Below are 20,125 nucleotides of genomic sequence, written 5' to 3' on the forward strand. Positions count from 1 at the left end.
CGTCTCTGATTCACTGGTCAAAAGGACGCTTTGATCCTCGTTTTCATCTAGAAGCGAGCAGCAGCACTCATCCCGGAAGTAACTCAAATAGATAGAAAGCTAGCTAGCTACTATATAGCAAATAGATATCCGGCTATGTAGGTAGCTAGATAGCAAATAGATAGCAAATAGATAGCCAGCTAGGTAGATAGCTAATAGATAGCAAATACATAGCCAGCTAGGTAGCTAGCTAGATAGCAAATGGATAGCATATAGATAGCCATCTAGGTAGCTAGATAGATAGCAAATAGATAGCAAATGGATAGCAAATAGAAAATGTAGCCTCTGAGTCTCTATTCAACATTTTGAATGGATTTCGACTTACGACCATTTTGACTTACAACCGTTTGGTCGGAACGGAACTCAGTCGTAAGTCGGATGTTACTTGTATAAGGCGCACCTTTAGAACTCATTTGTATTGTTTTTTTTTCTCCAATCTGTCAAACTGTTGGACTTTGGAGGACTTTGTGACTGTCAGACAATAAAACACGTAATAATCACCGTTAAAATGTATGCCTTCAATCGGAAGTTACAGAGATAGCCAATGGATAGCCAGCTAGATAGCTAATAGATAGCCAGTCAGACAGCTAGTTAACTAGCTAGACAGCCATATAGCTAATAAATAGCCAGATACACAAGTACCTAGCCAGCCAGATAGCAAATACATAGCAAATGGATAGCAAATAGATAGCCAGCTAGGTAGCGAGCTAATATATAGCAAATATATATCCTATATAGCTAGCTGGATAGCAAATAGATAGCCAGCTAGATAGCAAATGGGTAGCATAAAGATAGCCAGCTAGGTAGCTAGCTAGATAGCAAATAGATAGCAAATGGATAGCAAATAGATAATGTAGCCTCTGAGTCTGTATTCAACATTTTGAATGGATTTCGACTTACGACCATTTTGACTTTGTGACTGTCAGACAATAAAACACGTAATAATCCACGTTAAAATGTATGCCTTCAATCGGAAGTTGCAGAGATAGCCAATGGATAGCCAGCTAGATAGCTAATAGATAGCCAGCCAGACAGCTAGTTAACTAGCTAGACAGCCATATAGCTAATAAATAGCCAGATACACAAGTACCTAGCCAGCCAGATAGCTAATAGATAGCAAATAGATAGCAAATGGATAGCAAATAGATAGCCAGCTAGGTAGCGAGCTAATATATAGCAAATATATATCCTATATAGCTAGCTGGATAGCAAATAGATAGCCAGCTAGGTAGCTAGCTAGATAGCAAATAGATAGCAAATGGATAGCAAATAGATAATGTAGCCTCTGAGTCTGTATTCAACATTTTGAATGGATTTCGACTTACGACCATTTTGACTTTGTGACTGTCAGACAATAAAACACGTAATAATCCACGTTAAAATGTATGCCTTCAATCAGAAGTTGCAAAAATGGGAATTCCCTCACTGAAAGCATCGCTTGATGCTAATAGCGAGTTTGGATCACAATATTCGGAAGGGAAAACAGTCGTTGCATTGTGCTTGTCTCATGTCGGTTCTCCGATAAGACGCTTGTGACTTGGAAAGGACCTCCTCTTAACCGAATGTGGTTAAAAGAGTAAACAACAACAACTTCTTCCCGGATATGAATGTTGCATGAAGTCTGAGTAAAGTGTGTTAGCATGTGTCGCTGTTATGACTCACACAAATGGGAAGGGAGAAGGGCAATAAGTGTATATGATTGCGGCTAAGCAGTTAAACCGCTTGAGGCTTAATCCTTTGTCTTGATACTAATCAGTGTTTCAACACGCAGAATGTGGTTGTCCCTGTTGCTGAGTTATTTTTATTTATTTTTTTGCACACCTGCACCGTTTCAAAGGTATAATGCAAACAAACCTTTACGGTGTGTATTTAAGCATTGAAGAATTGAATTTTCCACAACTCCTGCTTTAGGATCAAGTTGTAGACTGTGTCATTAACGCTGATTCGCTGTGACGATGAGCCCTGAAGGGAAAAGAAGAAGATTATTTTCAATTTCCGGCAGTAAAAAGGCCCAATTTTTTTTTCCCACCCACCCTGGCCATTGCTCTGAAGTAACAGTCTCTTCACTTATTTTTATTTATCTAACTATCCAGATATTTATCTAGCTGGCTACCTATCTGGCTATCTAACTGGCTACCTATCTGGCTACGTAGCAGGCTACCTATCTGGCTACATAGCTGGCTATTTATCTGGCTACCTACCTATCTAACTATCTATCTACCTACCTACCTATCTGACTATCTACCCATCTATCTACATGTCTACCTACCTACCTATCTATCTGACTATCTACCTATCTATCTACATGTCTACCTACCTATCTATCTACCTACTTATCTACCTACCTACCTATCAACCTACTTATCTACCTACCTAACTACCTGACTATCTACCTACCTATCTACCTACTTATCTACCTACTTATCTACCTACCTACCTGACTATCTACCCACCTACCTATCCACATATCTGACTATCTACCCACCTACCTACCTACCTACCTATCTATCCACCTATCTGACTATCTACCCACCTACCTATCTATCTATCTATCTATCTATCTATCTATCTATCTATCTACCTACCTACCTACCTATCAGCTAATCTATGAGCTAGCTAGTTACATTCTAAATATTTGAGTTATTCCGGGTTGAGTGAACGGAGGCGCATGTGGCTGCCACTGCTCACCCAGAGAAAAACATATCCCGTGACTGTAAAGTGACTTTGAGAGTTTTGAAAGGCTCTTATAAATTAAATATATTATTATTAAAATCAACTGAAGATCCGTTCCACTTCAATTTCAATCGTCCTCATCCCCTTTCGCGAGTGAGCTAGAGCTCATCCTATCTGACATTGAGTGACGGGTGTGCTACATCCTTGATTAGCGGCTAGCAAATCACAGGGCAGGCTTATAAACAAACAAGCATTCTTGTGGGGAAATCTTAAGAGTCTGATCAAAGAAAACTGATGGACCGGGAAAATCTGGACTCACCCCATTCATATTATAAATAGCATAGCTACTTTATGCAGTATATATGCAGTTACATATAGTATAGTTATATATACATATACAGTAAAGTCTCGTTATATCGATATCGGATATATCGATAGTCCCGGTTATATCGATACTATTTCTATGCACGCACGGAGAAAATTACATGCAAACAGGGTCGGATATATCGATAGTCCCGGTTATATCGATATTTTTCGGACTCCCTTGAATATCGATATAACGAGACTTTACTGTATATGTAGAAAAAATGTACATATGAGCATATATCAGAATCAGAATCAAGTATTCTGATTCTGATATATGCTCATATGTAGATTTTTTATTCTGCATTCTCTACAGTGTACAGTTCTTTTTCTGAGACATGTATTTTTGTTCCTGTATTTTACCCCAACTCCATCAAATTTGCTGCTGGAGATTGAAAAATGTCCCCATTGTGGGCCTAATAAAGTTTTGTTTTCTTATCTAGATCAGTCAAACTTTATTCATACACTACAAATCAGCTTTATGACAACTGTAAAGGCTCAATATGACTTCACATACAAGGCACATGGGATTATAAACGCAAATGAAGGTTTTTGGGTGAGCCTTATAGTGCAGAAAATACGGTAATACTTACACAAGACACAGATGCACCTACAGATTCTGCAAATGAGTGCTGGAGGTGTGTTTTCTCCCTCCCCGATAGTATTTGAGTTAGTGTACACACATACACACACACTAATACTGTAGCTCTCCTTCCCAACAGCATGAATGAGTGTCCTGAGAGGACAGGATAAAGGTGGTCTGTACTGCTCTTTAACTTCATCTTTGCTTAAAGGGGGCATTGATGAATGACCAGGCCTGCTGAAGATCGGGAGGACCTGAGAAGGACTTGGGTCTGTACTGAAAAATCCAAAGGATATGATGATTAGGAGAGTTCGGTGGGGATGAATTAAAATAAAGGTTATGGTCTGACATCAATGACTTCAAACAAACAATAACTAACTACTAACTAGCCAACTCGCAAACTAGCTAACTCGCTAATTAGCTAATTTACTAACAAACTAACAAACTAACCAACAAATTAACAAACTAAATAAATACATAGATAAATAGATAAATAAATATATAAATAGATAAAAAGATAAATAAAGAAAAGAAATTTGCGGCTTTGTCCAAAACAAAGCAAGACACTTTAATGTGCTTTATAGGAAGAAAAAATAAACCGCATCACACCAAAAGCGAAACAGAAACATCATATGCGAGTGTACAAACACTCATTTCCTCTGACTGGTCGCCACATAATATCAACATAGCCTTTTGTTTGAAATATGGATGTGACTAACACCACTGCAACTAGACCTCGGAGAACTAACAACAGCCCTTTTCCTTTGTTGGACCGTGCACACATTTAGGGGGCACGCAAACACACACACACACACACACACACACAAAGAAACACAAAGCATCCGTGGATAGGAACTTAAACTCTCCACCAGATGCAGGTCAAACCTCAAAGGTGACCTGAACTCTTTACCTCTTGGAGCCAAGGGGGTAAAAGGGCTCCATAAATCTTTTTCTTTATTTTATATTGACCAGTGTAATCATCATCATAATGTCATTTCTCTTCCAGTTCCCACTTGGGCAGCAGTCCTCAACCTTTTTTTCTTTGTATCACAGACCGCTTTCACATGATGACATGTTTGGAAGGACCATCATAGAAATGAATGAAAACAGATACAGTGCAATCATCACAGTTTCACATGTAACTAAGTATGTTCCAGGATATGTAACATAAAATAATAATGCAACATAGTTAAAAGCAGTTATAGAAGAAAGAGGAGTTCAGATGTCATTATCATAGCATGTATTTTTCTTCAATGAGTCATATTTTATACTCACCTAAAATTGTAAAACAGGACTGCACCAGGCTCCAAAAATTACATATTTATCTCTTCGCTGCAATTCTCTGATCACCTTTTCTATTTTATTTGGGCTTTTATTGATTTTTGAAGAAAGACTTTTATGAATTGATTTGGAGAGTGGCCATGGTAAAAGTCATTTTGTGGCGACACGTTACAATGCCACATCCAAGATGGCGGACATTATATTACAATACATTACATTACATTTGGCTGTTTAGATTAGATTAGTTTGATAGTATTAGATTAGATTAGTTTAGATCAGATTACATTGATGAGATGAGATGAGATGAGATTATATTATATTATATTATATTATATTATATTATATTATATTATATTATATTATATTATATTCCCATATTATATTATACTGGATTAGATTAGATTCCCATATTAGTTTAGATTACATTACATTAAATTAGATTAGATTACAGTCCCTGGTTAGTTTAGATTAGTAAAATTAGATTAGATTACATTAAATTAGATTATATTAAATTAGAATAGAGTCCCTGATTAGTTTAGATTAGTGACATTAAATTAAATTATATATTATATTATATTATATTATATTATATTATATTATATTATATTATATTATATTATATTAGATTGTTAGGGAGATCCCAATACTGTTACGAGCGAGATGGTGCAACCTGTTGAAAATCAACCTTCGGTCCGTTATCATTAACCTACTCGTAATCATTAGCTCATGTGCACTGGGTTCACACTTTTCTGGATTTCACATAGAGTGAAACCAGTGTAGTGACTTCTTGTCACAATTTGATCCTTACCCGGAAACATTCTGCAAAGACAAAAAGCACACCGTGCATTTGTTTCGGTATCAAGTATATGATTGTCAATGAAAACGAATGAAATAACAAACTAAAATCAAAATAATGTTAATGGAAAAAAAATATAACTCGAACTACATGTTAGGTTTAAAAAAAAAAGCCAAACGATCAATAAATACAGTGAAAATATGCTTTGGCTTCATGTTTGTCACTTAATATCAAAAAGGATCTTTCAGGGTTCATTTTTAATGGAATTATTTCAACATTGCTGCACATTCGTCTCTAGCAAACAGAAGGTCAGTTGTTGGTGAGTTATGTTGACAAAACATCGCAAATGACAGGAGTCGTTATTGGGGAGGCCGGATTTCAGAGTCAGGCGGTCATTCCGCAGAAACGTGCTTACAGGTTGCTCGGTCAAAGCAACATACTTGATTCATCAATGTGAATATTTATTATGGATTTAATACAGTGATACCTCATCTGACGAACGTAATTTGTTCCCAGAAATTGTGTGTAAAGTGAAAAGTGTGTATCTCAAAAATTTATTTCCCATAACAAACCATTAAAAAATAGAATAATCCGTTCCCAGGTCCCCATAAAACATAATTTTCTACTAAATAAGCCTTAAAACTTCACAAAATATACCTTATTGTATGTATAATAAATGTGCTATTGGATTATAATTAAAGAAATAAACTGTACAGTATAATAAGGTCATTTTATTTACCTTTGTGATGGTAGTTGATGTAGTTGCCTGTTGATGATATCCGAGTGAAGTTCCCGTGCTTTCTCGGCGATAATACCCTCACTCACATGGTTCCCTGCTAGCTGCTTTTCGTTAATCCAAATCAACAGAAGTTTTTCAACCTCTTCTATTGCCTGAGACCGTTGCTTAGACAACACAGAAACACCCTTAGTCACGTGTAGCAATGGTCGACTTAGCATACTGGTACTGGGATGCTAAATCACACAAACGCAACCCTCGTTTGTGTTCTTTGATGATCTCTTTCTCCTGCTCGACTGTAATTTTCTTTTGTGTCCTCTTCGGCTTCACATTAGCCTGTGGTGGGGTCTTTTTCGGTCCTATAATAGCAAAAGTACTCCACTCGATAACAAACCCCATCCGCACTCAAAGAAAGGAGGTGTGGTTTTGGTTCGGCCGCCGAAAACTAGTTTGTTAGCCACGATTATATTCTCGCGAATTTAATGTTCGTAAGGCGAAAAGTTCGTGAGCTAAAGCGTTCGTAAGCCGAGGTATCACTGTATTGGCAACGAGTGACAATGATGACACACATCTATGTGATGGATTGTACTTAATTAACGTGACAATCGGATCCTGGCTGTCAGCCCTTGTGAATCACACGACATCTGGCCTGGTTCGCAATTCCAGCAAGTCACGAGTAAAACGGGCCTCTCAGTCTGAATAGTTATGAAAGTTTGTACAACATAAACATTTGGATGATTATATGTAATTACCCCGCGCTGCTCTGGCGCTCGGGCATCCTCTCATGAAAAAAATCTTCACAGTCTGACCTCAGGGATTGTCTTTGCTGCATAAAAAGACAAATGAGGGAAGTCAATGGCGATATATTTGCCAGATGAACACCACAAAACCATGCCGTGGACGTGATTTATTTCTCTTTGTCTTTTCCCCCCTTAGAGCGCTGACCATAGAGCTTCATTCACTTCTTCGGCTCATGTAAGGCTACTGACGTCTTTAGCAAGAGACGTCAGTAGCTCTCTCACCTCACAGATAGTCCCCCTTATCGCCTTCCGAGCTGGGTTGTCAATCACGTGTTTGGAGACCACGCCTGGACTAAGTAAAGCTCCTTTACTCAACTAGATGGGACATGTTACATTTTACAGCTGCATCTCTTTAACAACGCAGCCTGAGGCTAGCTTGCGTTTACAGGCGGCTTCCGTGTGCTTGCACCTCCCGAACCTACCTGGATTGTCATATTTGCCTCAATGAATAAAAAAATCGCCATTAGATAGTTGCTGATTAACATACCGTGTGGATGGAGGGAGGGAGGGAGAGAGTAATTTAATTTCTCTGAGTTGGTGAGCTGCTTTTAGGGCCTCATACCGGTCAGTTATGGTGATCCTGTATGTTCTGCTCAATGTTATACGGTTTCATATAAACAACAGTAAGTGTAGGGCGGGCAGGGGAAGCTAAATCCAGCGCTAACCATCAAGAGTAACTAATTATGATGTTATCACTAATTATGGTATGATTCAATGATTTATGTCAATGTTTTCTTTGAAAAAATGTTAATCGCATGTTTTTCTTTTATTATGCCTGCATTTTTATTTATTTACCGTATTTTCCGCACTATACGGCGCACCTAAAAGCCTTCAATTTTTTTTTCAAAAGATGACTATGCGCCTTATAATGCAGTGTATCTTATATATGGAAACGTTTTCAAATATGTCATTCATAGAAGGTGCATCTTATAATTCGGAAAATACGCTAGATATATACAGTAAAGTCTCGTTATATCGATATCGGATATATCGATAGTCCCGGTTATATCGATACTATTTCTATGCAGGCATGGAGAAAATTACATGCAAACAGGGTCGGATATATCGATAGTCCCGGTTATATCGATATTTTTTCGGACTCCCTTGAATATCGATATAACAAGACTTTACTGTACCTCGTTTTACGAACTTGGGAATTGGTTCCCAGAAAGTGTGTGTAAGGCGAAAAGTTCATCTTCCGAACATTTATTTCCCATAAGAAACCATTAAAAATAAGAATAATCCATTCCCAGGTCCCTATAAAATATAATTTTCTTCTAAATAAGCCTAAAAACTACATAAAATATACCATATTTTATGTATAATAAATGTGCTATTGTATTGTAATTAAAGAAATGAACAGTACCGTATAATAAAGTCGTTTTACTTATCTTTGTTGCGACTGACTCCGTTTCCCCGAGTAGAAGAAGTAATGCCATGGCAGTAACCCCAGCCTCTACTGTAGCACCTTATAACGCGGTGTGCCTTATATTTGGAAAAACTTTTATATATTTATATATTATACAGTAAAGTCTCGTTATATCGATATTCAAGGGAGTCCGAAAAAATATCGATATAACCGGGACTATCGATATATCCGACCCTGTTTGCATGTAATTTTCTCCGCGCGTGCATAGAAATAGTATCGATATAACCGGGACTATCGATATATCCGATATCGATATAACGAGACTTTACTGTATTTGGAAAACGCTTCCATTCATTGAAGGTGAGCCTTATACTCCGGTGCGCCTTATAAATCGGACAATACGGTATAAATATAACGGATACGCTGTGTCAAATTATAAGTATGAACGCATATTATTTTTTACATTTGTCAACGAACACAGCAAATCTGTTTTATGGTAATATCCTGTCTGCAAAAACATGATGTCAGTGCTTTTATACAGAGTGGGGCAACTCAAACAAACACTTCCTGCAAATCTCTGTCACTGAAAGGGGTCAGTGGGGGGGAAGCCGGCCAAAGCCCAGTGTTAGTAAACAGGAGAGACGAAAGGAAGTACCTCATCCGATACATTTTTTTCTTTTTTTTATTTAACTTGACACATTGCGGCAAGCAAGATGAACCCCTCCCTCCATCCACACAGACACTTGCTTAGGAGCCACAAACATTGGCAGTAAACACTCAGGCCCCTCACAAGATGCTTTGTAAATATTTACAAACTGGCAGACGTCAAGGGGAGAGGAACACTGAGGGCCAAGCAGCGACGGTTGAAATGGATCAGCCTCAGCCAGTCACTCTCAATCTCTGAGGCGGGTAAAACAAGATGACCTTTCTCAGCATCCGCAAACCGCCGCTCACCTTGATTCACCTTTGCGGGCGTATATATATTTATATAATTTGTTTTCTCCATGAAGTGATGCAGCCTCACAGAGGGAATGTTTTATTGCCCTCTTATAATAAATAAATAAACACGTTCCCCACCTTACGATAGAGATACGTTCCGAGCGGTCGTTCGTAAGGTGAATTTGGTCGTAAATTGCTTCACTGGTATATTTTGTATGGAATGTATGTTAAAGTCAAACACTGAACGGTGAAGTATAAAACACAGACGGTCTAACAGTCGTCATATAAATTCACACCTACTGTAGTACGACGACATATATCCTTGGATCTTCAGGAAGCCATGACTGAAGCTGCTGGCACTTATTTCAGTAATTACGAGCCACCATTACTTTTTGTTTAATATCGCATGCTGATGAAGCGTCAACAAGGAAGAGGGATTTTGTTCCCGCCCATATACTATACACAGCCAATCGCAAACGAGTTCGGCGCCTCCTCCTTAGAGCGTCATTGGTAAAACGGATTTTCTTCCCGCCCACATACTCTACATTGCCAATTGTAAGTGAGTACGGCCTGACCTCGTTGCAATACTTCAGCATAGCCGGGCGCTGATTGGCCAGCCTTGGTGTTCGTCGCGCAACGCTTGAAACCTTCAATGCGTCTGCGTGCGTGCGTGTGCGTGAAGTACGCAACCAATCACAAGCGAGCTCGGCCGGAAAAAGGCGTGCGATACAAAATTTGATTGACAGCTTCTCTGTCCGAACATTTTTTGACATACTGTACCCGCAAACATGTTCGTATGTACCGTAACGTAGTAACTCTAATGTTCGTAAGCTGGGAAGCGGCTCTACCATATTTTCCAGTGTATAAGGCACACCCAAAAGCCTCCATTTACTTCAAAAGATGACCCTGGGCCTTATACGCAGGTGTGCAGGTACTGTATATGTGACGTAACTCTGGAACTCACTTCCTCCCAACATTCGTAACATCGATTCTCTTCTCACCGTCAAATCCCATATTAAAACCCACCTATTTAAAATTGCATTTTCTGTGCATCTCGTTTCTATTTATAATTATATTTTATTTATTGTATTCTATTCAGAATTGTATTTTATTTATTATTGTATCAATGACTGTGACTAATGTCCTTGAGAGTTTGAAAGGCGCTTAAAATGTAATATATATTATTATTATTATTATTATTATTATTATTATTATTATTATTATTATTATTATTATTATTATTATTATTACTTGCAAAAGATCTATTCGCTATCTAACTAGCTCGCTGGCTACCTGGTTAGCTATCTATTTGCTATATATATATTAGCTATCTAACTAACGAGCTAGCTATCTATTAGTTATCTATTAGCTAGCTAGCTAACTTTCTATCTACAGTAAAGTCTCGTTATATCGATATTCAAGGGAGTCCGAAAAAATATCGATATAACCGGAACTATCGATATATCCGACCCTGTTTGCATGTAATTTTCTCCGTGCGTGCATAGAAATAGTATCGATATAACCGGGACTATCGATATATCCGATATCGATATAACCAGACTTTACTGTATTTCAGTTATTCCTGGTTGAGTGAACGCTGACTCATGTTGCTATCTATTAGCTATTTAGGTAGCTACCTATCTATTTGCTATTTATTAGCTATCTATCTAACTAGCTATTAGTTATCTATTAGCTAGCTAAGGGCGCTTAGAAATGTAATGTATTATTATTATTATTATTATTATTATTATTCGTCATTCAATTTATAGTTGGCAATCTTCCACCCATCTGTTGTAACATCAGAGTCCAAAACAACATCGAGAAAATATAAACAATGACTGTCTGACCTGAGGTCGCCCATAAGCATACCCCAAAAAACAATACCAGGACGAGCTGCGCTTCCCAATACGACATTAGAACACAAATAGTAACGTCGAAAAGGCCGCTGGCCACCTCTACAGAAGAAAAAGGAAACTGACGGCGAGGGAAAAAATAATAATCCAAGAGAGAGAAGAGGTGGAAATGGGTGTTGGCCAGGAACCAGTGTTCTTCCTGCCCTAATCACAAGTCAGAGAATTTCCTTTCATTGTGGCAGCTCCAGACTCATTAACCAGTAAGACCCCAACCGAGCATGCACACAAACACGGCGACATGTGAGAGCCGGAGATTAGCGTTTAAAGAGCTGATACAGTGATACCTTGGTTTACGAACTAAATTGGTTCCAAGACAGAGTGTGTAAGGTGAAAAGTGTGTATCCCAAAAAATAATTTCCCACAGGAAACCATTAAAATGAGAATAATTCGTTCCCAGGTCCCCATAAAGCATAATTTTCTACTTTATAATTTTCTAAGCCTTACTACTACACTACACAAAATATACCTTATTTTATGTATAATAAATGTGCTATGGTATTATAATTAAAGAAATAAACTGTCCTGTATTATAAAGTTATTTTATTTACCTTTGTGATGGAATGGAGTGCTTTCTAATTTTATCTAGTTCCTCATCAATTGTGTTCCGTTTAGCTGGGTTGATAGCTTTTTGCATCAAGTGTACAGATGGCTTGTACGGGTTGTTTGTGGAGCCTGATTAGTGGGATATTTTAACCTTGCAGTCTACACTCTGCCTTTGAACTATCAAAGTTGAAACTCTCACTGTCGTCTGCCTGTCTCTTTAATGTTTAAACCACCTCCCCTCACTGCTGCGTTCTTGACCAATCACGTGGCTTTAACCGAAGACTGGGGGCGGGGAATAGAGGACCAAAACAGTCGGCTGCCGTTTTGTTGTTAGAAGAACGGCCTCGTTCGCGAACGACACATCACTCATTGAAGCAGCTCCGTGTATGAAAAAAGTTCAGATGCCAAGGTAAAGTTTGTATGCCAAGGTAAAATTTTCATAAATTTAACGTTCGTAAACAGAAAAGTTCGTAAGCCAAGGGGTTCGTAAACCGAGGTATCACTGTATGTATAAAATACTTCATCATTCATAACGTATCGGTTTAGCGATTGGCATACTGAACCATTGACTACATTTTATCAGACGTACACATACATACACTTAGCCACAGGTATCCTACTTGGCACAGCCCAAAGCATTGTGCACCCCCCCCTCCCTTTCTTTTTTGGCTCTCCTCTGATAAACACACTTCATTATGAAATACTGAGGACATGGTAAATATTTGCCAGGGCTTTTATCAGCCCACCTTATCTTGGCGTGAACTCCAGGCACTGCATGACTCCCGGGTCTCTTATTTTCTTAATGCCTATGCTACCACTGATAACTTCAACGAGTGAAGAGAGAGGGAAAAAAAAGGACTTTTAGCATTCTTTTAGAGGTTCCTGGAAAATTAGCACAGCTAGCGCGGTCCGATTGGTAATATAGGCCAGAGATTAGAATGTTGTCTAGACATGAGAAAAGTTTAAGAAAAAAATCACCAGTTCAAGTTAATAGTTAAAGGACAACCGACACCATTTTTTTGTTTCCGAACTGACATCAGAAAAACGTTTTATAGCATCTAAAATACCCAAAACACGCAGGCTGATATTTTTATTCAAATGCAAAACACCAGTAAAAATGACTTAAAGTGTCCCAAAACTGCCACAAAATGAGCTCAAAAACTGGGGAGATTCGGTAAGTCCCACCCCCTTCTTCGTGACGTCACTATTAGTCACACACTGCCTTGCTCCAGAATCAAAACAATGGCTTCAGAGAGTTCAGATTCGGAGAAGATGATTTCTTGTTGCTCATCCAGTTATGAATATGATTCAAATAGTTCTGAAGAGGAAAGCATACATGTTTGCAATCGATTAAAGAAGTCCTTCCGGGTCATTTTGAGGCATCTGGACTCCAATGTAGCGTCCCAGAAAATGCACAAGATGGCGCACAAGCTCCGTTGGAAATGAGCTGATTTGTCCGCTGGGAATTTGTGTCAACTTACACCTTCTTTATACGTGTTACCGCAATTGGCTGCGACACACCACGATTTACCATCGCGTTATTTATGTACTTTTCCTTCTAATTTCGCCATCAACACGGTGTTTTGAGACGAAAAAAAAAGTACCCAAAATGCATTGTGTGTCACTTTCTAGGTCAGGGGCGTTCCCTCGGTGACGTCACTTAGGGGATCGTCATCAACTCGAAAACAAGATTTCCTGAATATTCAGCGAGAGTCTTAAAACGTAAAATATAGCTATATGCGATGGAATCTTTGTAAAATGCGCTCAGTAGAAGTCATTTCAAGTGATTTTACAAATTATGGACGCACCAAAAAATATTTTCATATTTTCATTGGGAGTCCAGATGCCCTCATGCTTCTCGGTCTCCTGCCACCTCCTCTAATTAAAGTAGAAGATAAGGGAGCCTTCTAAAACTGTGCAACATAAGCAATACCTCCAGTGTGTCCTCAATCTACCCCGGAAGGCTTCACCTATTCCTGGACATGCCCCAAAAACACCTGTCGGTATGATGTAGTGAACTTCTACCCCCACAGAAAACGGAATAAATACATTGATGAATAGATAGAGAGAAAAATAAATCAATAAATAGATAGGTAAATAAAATCAACCAATAGAGAAGTAGATGTAAATAAACCAATAGAGGGTTAGCAAAATAAATAAATAGAGAGATAAATAAATAAATAGAGAGATAAATAAATAAATAAATAAATAGAGAGGTAAATTAGTCAATACATAGAGAGATAAATAAATAAATAAATAAATAAATAAATAAATAGAGAGGTATATAAATCAATAGAGAGCTAAATAAATAGAGATATATAAATAAATACATAGACAAATACATCAATAAATAAATAAATAAATCAATAGAGAGGTAAATAAATCAACCAATAGAGAAGTAGATATAAATAAACCAATAGAGGGTTAGCAAAATAAATAAATAGAGAGATAAATAAATAAATAGAGAGGTAAATAAATCAACAAATAGAGAGGTAAATTAATCAATACATAGAGAGATAAACAAATAAATAAATAAATAAATAGAGAGGTATATAAATCAATAGAGCTAAATAAATACAGATATATAAATAAATACATAGACAAATACATCAATAAATAAATAAAACAATAAAAAAATAGAGAGGTAAATAAATCAATAGAGAGCGAAATAAATAGAGATATATAAATAAATACATAGACAAATAAATAAATAGAGAGATAAACAAATCAATAAATAGAGTTAAATAAATGAATACATTAATTAATAAACCAATGAATAGAGATGAAAAAAATCAATAGAAAGGTAAATAAATAAATAAGCAAATGAATAGAGGGATGAATAAATCAATAAATAGAGGTCAATAAATAAATAAATAAAACAAAAATAAAATAAATAAAACAACATAGAGATAATAAATCAATACATAGAGAGGTAAATAAATAAATAAAAATACAATTAATAAAACTAAAAAAATAACACATAAATACTACATGCATACAGCTATCTATTAGCGACTGTATCCTGTGACTGTAAGGTGACCTTGAGAGTTTTGAAAGGTGCTTATAAATGAAATGCATTATTATTATTATTAGTAGTACTGTATCTATTAGCTAGCTAGCGAGCTTTCTATCTATTTGAGTTACTTCCGGGTTGTGTGAACGCTGGCGCAAGTGGCTGTCGCTGCTCACCCACAGAAAAGCTTATCCTGTGACTGTAAAGTGACCTTGAGTGTTTTGAAAGGCGCTTATAAATGAAATGTATTATTACATACATACATACATACATACATACATACATACATACATACATACATATATACATACATACCAGTGACGTGCAGTCACTAGAGGCAGGGGAGGCAGTGCCTCACCTGTCATTATGTAAAGAAAAAAAATACATTAAATGATTGTATTTAGTAATGTGTGCTTTACAGATAATTTCCATTTAAAGTTACCATTTTGGATGTTTATTTTTTTTGAAAATCGCGGAATTTCCGTTCAAATACTGAGAAGAGACATGCGGTGAGGCAGCTGCCCTCTGAGCCTCACCATGGATTGCGCAACAGTTATGCCGTGGGATGGTATTGCTGTCTCTCTGTATGTCGGTATGTTTATTAAAATGTTCAACCACAGCTAAATTTACATAGCTTCGCTGGTGTATATAATGTACAGTGCTGTTTTTTTTCATCAACAACAGTATGTGTGTAACGTGTTTGTTTCTTGTGCTGAGCTATTGAGTGATCATAAAACGCCAGCGAAGAGGCATTCGGTGAGGCACGCAGTTTTCCTGCCTCATGCTAGGGGTCGCTGGTGATTAACTGTTGCCAAGCAAATGGTGAATAAGCTGCTCTGTAGGGTCATATGTTTGTAAATCTGACTGATGATGTCAGTGCCTCACCACTACATACATACACACACATATAAAATACAAACTCTCAATGAAGACTTCTGAGAGTAAGAAACAAAACTGTGAAGCTAAAAAATAAAAAATCAAATCAAATAGAAAAAAGAAGCTGATGTCAGCTGCCGCGTTTCCTGCAGCTATTTGGTTCATGCGATAATATTTCCAGCCATGCTCATGAGTTTGCAGATCACATCTGCATTAAGTTTCACACCCTTTAGTTTTTATGAATGCATTTGTGTCTTGCGATGACAAGTGTGTACTTGTTGAATATCGTCTGTACTGAGAAGAAGGAGAACCGCAGGCGAGATATGACGCAGGCCAAATGAGGATTTGTGGTGTTCTGGAGTCATTTTGAATTATCTCCAGGCTGTTTTTTTTTTTTTTAACTAAAGTGCCATTGTTGTTCTATTCCATCTGTTTTCATGTTTGCAACAGATCAAATCAAAATGCGCCCAATTATGAAGCAACTACAAAAAATAAAAATAAACAAAAAACAAACATTTCTGTAACTTTTTTTTTCTTTTATTGGGAGATCTACAAAAAAAATATACAGTACAAAATTAACAGTCTCACACTCAAATTTGTAGTGAACTGACTCCCCCGGAAAAATAAACAACTCTCGTTGTCTTTTTTTTTTTGTCCATTTCGTTACATTCAAAAAGCTTTACTTCTGATAAAGTAGTCAAAAGTACATAGTGTGCATCCCCCTGTACCTACTATGTACAAACTAAACATATTCAACCACTCTTTTCCCTCTTGCAGCAACACCTCCGACTAGATTTTGATACCAAAAGACAAAAGCTGCGCAAATAGGAAAAAAAATAAAAAATCTAATGAAGTGGAACGTGGTCTAAAAGAGGTTATGGCTGTTGTTGTCAGAGTATCTGAGTGGTAACAACCTTTATAGTTAAAAAAAATAATAAGAATCCAAAACTACATTCATTTGAACTTGTGTATAAAATATGCCATGTAAAAGAGAAAAAAAATACTTTATTTGGTTAATTTTAAAAGGCATGTCATGTTGGAGAGCCCCATAGGCACTACACAATAATACTGGGGCACATGGGATTGCTACATTCTTAAGCACGTGGCTGAAATCACAGTGTGGCCTCGTGCAGAGGAAAATAATAATAAGAAAAAAAAAAATACTTTTTGGTTAATTTATTGAATTGGATTCTTTGTCGCTGATCTAAATCAAAACATTTTTTTTTTTTTTGGACGGTCTATACAACCACGGCGTGTTTACATTCTATAGAATCATCTAAATAAAGATTCTCAGAAGGAGACGAAAAAAAAAAAAGCCTTCTACAGCATTGACACAAGCTCAGAAGCCAAAAACAGCAATTATGCAAACTTTAATAAAACGTAAACAAGGAAACAAAATTAATGAAATAAATATCACATACGTTCTCTTAAATTACGATTTTTTTTTTTTTACTCATTTACAATACAAAATAAGAGTGAAGTTACAAAAAAGGAGAAAACAATATATATTACTGTGAAAAAAAAACAACATACACTCCACTTTATGCAGATTAATAATGGCGATCATAATTTAAACATAAAAGAATATAGATCTATTGCTTCATCATACTTGATAAATATAGTATGGACACAAATTATCAATGTAGCCTATACTTGTTTCACAAGATAATAAATAAGTTAAATAATCCATAGCCAGTTATGCACCGCTATGCAAATCACTCAAACAGCTAAAAAATAGATAGATATTCAATCATCAGCAGTGATTTCCCCCCCCCAAAACAAACCCAACTCAAGAATGCTTTTCAACCGAAGCCACACTAACCAACCTAACCACTGGGTAGCGCTGTGAGAAGACATATGGAATGGAAGTTGAAGCTTTTCAGAGAACAACAACAACAACAAAGCATTTTGAAAAATAAAATGTTACTTTGAGTCAAGGCATATTCTTGGCAGGATAGGAGGAAATCGACTCGCTTTTTTTTTTTTACAGTCTCTTCGTCTTGTCAAGTCATCTAATCCCAGGAAAAGTCTGACATGCGTGATAGAGTAAAAAAGAAAAAAAACAATAAAAAAAACAGGGGAAAATGGGCTGCTGAGAGCCCTTGGGCAAGGCACCGACGGAATGCCTTCTGTTGGCTAGCTAAACTTTTAATACAGATATATTACAAAGCACACATAGAATCTAATGCCAGGTTCAAGGACACTTATTGATCCCATGCGGGTGAAACTTTCCCCACTTGCCCCCCACCAGGGAGGTCAAAGCAAGGCCATCACCCCTCTTGAGCTGGTAGAAATAAAATGTCTTTCTGCTCAAAGGCACTTCAGCAACCTGCTGACATAATCCACTAACATAGAAAGGAAGAGAGAAAAAAAAACATGGTTGATCAGTCATCTGAAATCGACAGCCTGCTGAAGATTGGCAAACGTCTCCCAGCATCCAGACTGGGCGACTCGGAGCCGCTAAGACTCCCGGAGGAGCTTAGGGACCCGCTGGCGTAGCTCTCCCGGTCTGAGAGCGAGTCTGGCGGGCTTGGAGGAGGCTCGAACACCGGTGACTCGCTGAGACGACGCAGCGTCTGCAAGTGGCTCATGTTGTACGTAGGGGGGGATGGAGGGCACACGCCCCCATAGTGGGCTCCGCCGGCCGAGTGGTTGTTAGAATAGACGCCGCCGGGGGTGTGCGCGGCTAGCGGGGCCAGTAAAGTCTTCAGGTCTTGCCCGGGGAAGTTAAAGGCACTGTTGATACAAGACATGGAATTCGGAGACAGCACGTCGTCGTAGAAGCTCGATGACGACATGCAGGAAGAAGCGGGCGGCGGTGGGGTCCGCGACGTGGGGCTTTCCAGCAACGGGGAGTCCAAGCCGTGATGGCTGGAGAAGCCGGAGAAGCTAAGGCTGTGGTGAAGCTTTGGTCTGTCCCTCTGGGTGTAACAGAGCTGTTGTTGCTGCTGGGAGGCGGGGAGGACGTCCCTATGGCCGTAACCGCGGGGCTCCCCCGCCATGACGTTGGCGTTCGGAGCGGGCCGGCGCTCGTCGGCGTTGTGGATAAAATGGCACCGGGGACCGTAAGGGCAGAAGCCGATGGTGTGGAAGGTACGACACGGCTCCGTTTTGTACTTAGGGTGACGGGACAAGCTCCTGAGCTCGTGGTAACCGTGAGCGAATTGACATTTTTCGCCGTATTTGCACGAGCCGTTCTCCTCGAAGGGCCGACACAGCTCGGTTTTGTAGCGGGTGGAGTTGATCTGAGAGCCGGACTTTTGTTGGAGGACGGCCCGCTCTCCTCCTTCGCTGTAGGCTCGGTCTCGGAATTTGTTTTCCTTGTTCATGAGAGTGGTCGTTCCGCTCGGCGTGTTCTCCTTCAGGCTACCGTAAGACGACGAGCTCACGGTGTACTTGTTGCCGTTGTTCATTGCCTCCACGTTGCCTGAGGAGGAATTTCGACGGAAAAATCCCGGGGTGAAAGGACCGCAGGAGCCCGCGGAGCTAACCGGAGCTCCCACCGCCTTCTTATCCAGCATGCTGTTGATGTGAAGGGTGTTCATGTTCGTGTTTTTATCCTGTTGTGAGAAGACAAGAACGAGTTAGCCATGCAAGCCCACTCGCGTGGCAGAACATAACACAACATGCATTCATCTTAAATGGAACGGCTTTACCTTATAAAGAATATCCATGTCGTAGAAGGCGGACAAGACGGTCGCAGACATGTTGTCGTTTCCCCAAATTTGCTGGTGCACTCCTTCTTTCATGGAGGAACGAGCAAGCTGCACTGCGACGAGCGCTGGTTTGTGCCACGACTGCTTTTGGAGTTAAGGAAGGGAGGTGGAAAATGATCTGGAAAGTTGCTTCAAAACACCCCGGCGGACTTTACAACCGACGAAGTGAAAAAAAAATAAAGTGGGGATTTTTTTGTGTGTTGAGTAGTAGATGGATGTGATTCCTCCCCTGAAGAAGCGTAGAGCCAAAAGTACTTCACTGCGGGCTCAAGCCCCCTTTTGCGGGCTATAAATGCCTGCCGGTGGCCGGGGAGGGGCAACGTGAACTAAGTCGTAGAAAACTTTGGCTCGAGCCACCTCCTCTTTTCCGTCTTGTCGTTTAAAAAAAAACATCCATTCACTGGTTGGTCGCCTATTCTTTAATACCACGCCTTGAAATGAAACCCCAAAGCCACTCCCCATCACCGTCCGTCATCACAACCCGA

The 20,125-nt window shown here is 38.7% G+C and overlaps 2 protein-coding genes across 2 annotated transcripts in view; both read right to left on the reverse strand.

The window, feature by feature from the left end:
* thada (THADA armadillo repeat containing) overlaps window positions 1-20,125 on the reverse strand; it is a 258,466-nt gene that overhangs the window by 159,926 nt on the left and 78,415 nt on the right. The gene's annotated exons all lie outside the window — the stretch shown is intronic.
* On the reverse strand, window positions 16,912-20,011 carry zfp36l2 (ZFP36 like 2 zinc finger CCCH-type). The gene is made up of 2 exons (XM_089012293.1): window positions 19,581-20,011; window positions 16,912-19,484 (listed from the first exon to the last, which is right to left on the reverse strand). The coding sequence occupies exons 1-2, from the start codon at window positions 19,671-19,673 to the stop codon at window positions 18,309-18,311; spliced, it is 1,269 nt and encodes a 422-aa protein (XP_088868419.1). The 5' UTR covers window positions 19,674-20,011; the 3' UTR covers window positions 16,912-18,308.

The sequence above is a fragment of the Hippocampus bargibanti genome, linkage group LG13 (assembly GCF_051943395.1).
Source record: "Hippocampus bargibanti isolate YZ-2025 linkage group LG13, ASM5194339v1, whole genome shotgun sequence".
Taxonomy (NCBI): domain Eukaryota; kingdom Metazoa; phylum Chordata; class Actinopteri; order Syngnathiformes; family Syngnathidae; genus Hippocampus; species Hippocampus bargibanti.

Excerpts from the sequence above, each read along its gene's own strand:
- zfp36l2 (XM_089012293.1), bottom strand. The coding sequence starts at position 19,673 with ATGAAAGAAGGAGTGCACCAGCAAATTTGGGGAAACGACAACATGTCT. Across the intron at positions 19,485-19,580 it reads ACATGGATATTCTTTATAAG|GATAAAAACACGAACATGAA; the intron begins GTAAAGCCGTTC and ends TTCTCACAACAG.